The sequence below is a fragment of the Sinocyclocheilus anshuiensis genome, unplaced genomic scaffold (genome assembly GCF_001515605.1).
Source record: "Sinocyclocheilus anshuiensis isolate Anshui unplaced genomic scaffold, SAMN03320099.WGS_v1.1 scaffold687, whole genome shotgun sequence".
Taxonomy (NCBI): Eukaryota; Metazoa; Chordata; class Actinopteri; order Cypriniformes; family Cyprinidae; genus Sinocyclocheilus; species Sinocyclocheilus anshuiensis.
The window spans coordinates 307,360-312,359 of record NW_015551096.1 but is presented as its reverse complement, the minus strand read 5'-3'; the positions used below and the strand labels follow the sequence as shown (position 1 = coordinate 312,359).

General features: G+C 37.4%; 1 protein-coding gene across 1 annotated transcript; it reads right to left on the bottom strand.

The window, feature by feature from the left end:
- Positions 1–902: 902 nt before the first annotated feature.
- On the bottom strand, positions 903–3,135 carry LOC107662728 (microfibril-associated glycoprotein 4-like). The gene is made up of 5 exons (XM_016452808.1): positions 3,055–3,135; positions 2,760–2,972; positions 2,589–2,685; positions 2,334–2,501; positions 903–1,188 (listed from the first exon to the last, which is right to left on the bottom strand). Exons 2-5 carry the CDS (start codon positions 2,970–2,972, stop codon positions 932–934), a joined length of 735 nt encoding a protein of 244 aa, XP_016308294.1. The 5' UTR covers positions 3,055–3,135; the 3' UTR covers positions 903–931.
- Positions 3,136–5,000: the final 1,865 nt, after the last annotated feature.

Genomic DNA, 5,000 nt, shown 5'->3' with positions numbered 1-5,000 from the left:
GAGAATGGAGAAATTATACTGATCAATTTCAAGAACTACAATTATTACATATTTCATATCAACATTATTCAAATTAAGGAATTAAGTGGGACACGATTTTTACCTGCATGCTTCGGTATGGAGAGTAAATGTTGAAATGAATTTGTTTTGTGTGTTTTTGCACAAAATTAATATAGGAGGAGATCAGTTCATGTTTAATATTGTGTTGACATATCTTGCATTTCTGGGTTTGAAACGCAGAGTCCCTGTAACAGTTATAAAGTCAGCATTGTGGGATATAAAGTCTCAATTGCGAGTTATAAAGCCATATAGGCATTATGGGAAATGAAAAGGTAGACAAAATAACCAAACGAGATTTGAAAAAAAAAAAGACATTATAGACACAGATATCAGGCTTCCACGATCAAAAGGGAAGATGGGAAGGAATTACTAAAGAATGATTAAGGTAGGACCAAGAATCAAAAGGAAGACCAAGAATAGGACCCAGTGAATTATATATTATAGGGAAACATCCGACTGGATTTTGTGAACATTAGAGACGTAGAGTATTTACTCGTTATTTGCAGGAAATATGAAATACAGGAGTAGAGAACAGACTGGAATGCAGATTTCATTTCATTTATTTCACTCATTTAATGATTTCCTTATTTATTTAACTTGTTTAAAACTGTATCTCCTTTGTTTAACCATTTGTTTCACTTATAGTTCATAAAAGGATTGATTTCTGATGACAACACCACATCTGACACAATGTACACAAGACATAATGCTTTAACTGCAGGAGTTTACTGGAAGTTCATTTACATAATAGTAAAACAAAAGACCAGAAGCAGACCAAAGCTTAGACTGAGGAAAATAAAACCTTAAAGCTTCACATTTGTAATATAGTGGAAACAACATGGGATGTTTGCTCCTGAAAACACTGATGTTTCTAGGGCACAGGTTTGATCTTCATGCTGATGAATTTCATGCTAACGGCATAACTGGTCTTCCATGTGTACCAAACATTTCCAATGGCTAAAATGGTGGGATCTTCTCCCCATAAATACACACCGTTGGGGTTTGCGTAGTGACAGCTATTGTACCAAAATGCCCCGAGATACTGTTTGGCACAGTTATTTCCATAGGCGTCTTGGTCCTTGTCAAAGGTAGTGAACTTCTGTCCATTATGGTAGGTCAACGAGTCGCCTGCAGAGAAGAAGAGGGTCACTGAGGACATTAACGTCTTATTTATGACTTATTTATATTTATGATATTTAATTTCTTTGCCGATACTGATAGCTGATTATTCAGAATGAAGTCTGCTGATGCAGAAAAAGCAGAAAAAATCTTTCCTGGCTAATGTGCAATACACAGGGAAACCTCTCATTTGGTACATTAATATTAGAGGTTAAAATGAACAACAGAGCCAATACTATACACGCTATAACTTGTATTAAAGTGGAAGAGACTCGCGATCCCTGCGAGTTAAATAAATATAAAGTGACATAAAAGATGTTGTGTAGATGAAATGAAAATGTATATAGGAAAATATAACAAGTCGGTCCCATAATCAGCGAAAGGCCCATTTAGTGCAACTGGCATTTGAAAGGGACTTGACAAGAGAGTTTGGGGATGAATGGAAAGACTCTCTACTGAGAAGGTTCAATGACAGCAAACACCAGTGTTGCATAAAGTGTGCAATCATCATACTTCAGTCAAAGTTGTTACCAAAAAAATACTGATGTAAAAGTATTAAAGTAACTGATATTAAAACTACTTAACTCTTACGAAAGTTAACCATGGTTTTATTATAGTAAACCTGAACTGAATAGGGTCAAAGAGAACCCGCGTTGTTAAAAACCTGTGTTAAAGTGAGATTGGGCTAATGCATGAACACAGATGACATGTTTCTCCACCTCCTTTTGAATGACAGGATATAATCGGCCCTGATCATTGTTTGTTTGGCCGATCTCCACGATGTCTGTTAAAGATCTCTTCATCTGGAAAGCATCTGCTGTGTGCAAACATCTAATAGATGTCTTTAAGACGTCAGTTTTGCATGCATTCTAAATCATAAACATTTGACATCTGATAGGAAACGTCCCATAGACGTACTGCATTTGAGTAAAGACTAATACATCTTGCAGATGAAAATGCAGACGTCAAATAGACGTCTCTGAGATGTATTATGTTATCAGGGTCTATTTGATACATTGAAGCATCCTTCTTTACGTGAAGAACATGTTTCAGTGAAATTACAAAAAAGATTTGAAAGTCTTTGAGCAAGTAAACATCTGTTCAAGTGTGATTTTATCAATGAGTTTTCATGAGTATGAATGAAAGCGTCCTACCTGCTCCTCCATCAGTGAATCCTGAAACATGCAGTTTACAGCCGTCAGCTTCAGGACCCACAGAGAAGGACGAGTACAGAGCGAAACCTTTCCTTCCGGTGAAGTCCTCCAGATCCACTCTCAGCATGTACTTGTTCTTACGTGTCAGCTGGTACATGTTCTCCAGCCCTGATCATACACACACATGAAGAACACCTTCAACCAAACACTGGACATGAACATCCACACAAACACACACACGCTGTGAGATCTTACCCAGCCAGTATTCTCCCTCCACATTCCCAAATCCTCTCTTGTACTGATCCCACGGCCGATAGAAATTCACACTGCCGTCCATTCTCCTCTGAATCACCTGTGATGGGTTTATAGAGAATATATGATTCATAATGAATGTGCTGATGTTTGTTTAATGATCTAAAGTCATACCGTCCATGCTCCTTTATCTTCATCTTTCCCATCTGAGATCATCTGACAGTAAACCCAGACAGGAATGTCTCCTGCTGGATAGATGGAGTAAATCCCACTGACTGTTTCTCCTGCTTTATATAGGTCAGAACAGTCGACGGGCTTGAATCGATCAGAAACAGACACAGTAAACCCCATGAGAACAGAGAGCAGCACCGCGACAAACACCGTCATCTACAGAGAGAAACACGACTGATCATCATCCTCATTTATAATGATCAAATCACACTGACATTAGAAGGAAACATCAACTTACTGCAATCTTGCCTTCACTTGAAGAATCTTGAAGAAAGTAAAAACTATTTTGCTGAAGGATTATCTGAACGTTGAATGCTTTGTGAGGTAAATGATGGAGAATAAAACAGTAATGTTTGTGTTGCGATGTTGTTCAATGTGACACAAACACTGTGTTAAATATCTGTCAGATCAGGCTCCTCCTCTGTGTTACTGTATAGATAAATATATATATATATTGCAAAACCCTCGATTCTTGGCACAAATGAAGTATCTGTTTTTATACAATGGCCTGAAGGTTATCAGTAAGAGTGTTTGTAACATCTGTCGTTTAAGTCATTCTTGCACAGCACAATGTTGAAACAATGTTGAAATACTGATGTTTCATAAAGGTTAGGACTTTCCTCACTCGGTTTGACATTGTTTTTGTAACACACCTAGAATAAAAAGTTTAAGTAAGTTTAGTATTAATGAGTTTTCAGCATTGGATAGACTGTACTTGTGTTCCCGGAGTAAATGTGATTTTCCTCGTTGTCAAATAAAGCAAATTAACAGACAACTTGCAGACGTACGTGTGCTATCTGGGAACAGTTACCTTTTAAAACTAATTGCAAATGTTTATGCAAAGTAAGACTATTAAATATAATCTACAAATAATGCAATACTGTACCACTGAATAAGAAGTGTTTTGCGGGCTTAAATCAGACCAGTTAGAAACCATTACTAATCATTCTCATTTTTATTAAATCATTCTTTCATTTCCCTAATCAATGTTTTTTTTTTTTTTATTAAACACAAGGGGTCATTAATGATGCTTACATTATATCGTGCAAATTCACACACAGCGTATCTTTAATTTGGCCAGAATTGCAGGGTGCCTGTCTTGAAATAAAAAAATTCGCCAGCAGAGGTTGTACTTGTCACACCCCTGGACTCATTGTGTTGTGTTTTCCCTCCCCAGGTGTGCCGTGTCTCAGTTAATTAGTCATTCCATGCACCTGTGTTCCCCTAAGTGCCCAGTGATTATTAGCCCCAGTCTGTGGTGTCTGGCTTTGTCTGAGATTGAACGTCAAACCCTGTGTTCCCATCTGCCCCGAGTATTCCCTTGGCTGTTTGAATTAAAAGACTTTCGTGAGTTTAATACCTTGTCTCCTCGCTCCTCGCACTAGGCTAAGTGTGACAGTACTTCCTTCGCCAGCTGAGGAAGTTTAACCTGCCACAGGAGCTGCTGAAACAGTTCTACTCGGCTGTCATCGAGTCTGTTCTGTGCACTTCAATAACTGTCTGGTTTGGTTCCGCTACAAAATCAGACATCAGAATACTACAGAGAACGGTTCGTACTGCTGAAAGGATTATTGGTGCTCCCCTGGCCACCCTTCAAGAACTGTATACATCCAGAGTGAGGAAAAAAGCTCAGAAAATCACTCCATCTCTACAGCAATCTACCTTATGAACAGCTAAATGTTCCACCCATTATCCAATAAAAATGTGCATTTATTTGTTACCACCTCCATCCTAGTACATCCCTGCATCTCATTCTATTATATTCCATTCTATCATCTATAGCACAACTGTACATGCAATTTTATTTATTTTTCAATTTATTTTTCAATTTTTGTCTACTTATATTTACATATGTGCATTTTTTCATTTTCATATTATTATTTAAATTGTCTGTGTGTTGTTGTCTCTGTGTACTGGAAGCTTATGTCACTAAAACAAATTCCTTGTATGCGCAAGCATACTTGGCAATAAAGCTCTTTCTGATTCTGATATCCAAGAAGGTTTAGAGAAAATATTAAATAAGTTTAATGTTATTATAGATTATAAAGGGTTTTATAATCAGATCAGGCTCCTCCTCTCTGATACTGTATAGATAAAAATATATATGTTGCAAAACGTCTCAGGTTACATATGTAACCATGGTTCCCTGAGTAGGGAACGAGACACTGCGTCCTCTAGGGGTCG

Excerpts from the sequence above, each read along its gene's own strand:
- LOC107662728 (XM_016452808.1), bottom strand. The coding sequence starts at position 2,972 with ATGACGGTGTTTGTCGCGGTGCTGCTCTCTGTTCTCATGGGGTTTACT. Across the intron at positions 2,686-2,759 it reads AAGATAAAGGAGCATGGACG|GTGATTCAGAGGAGAATGGA; the intron begins GTATGACTTTAG and ends AACCCATCACAG. Across the intron at positions 2,502-2,588 it reads GGAGGGAGAATACTGGCTGG|GGCTGGAGAACATGTACCAG; the intron begins GTAAGATCTCAC and ends GTGTATGATCAG.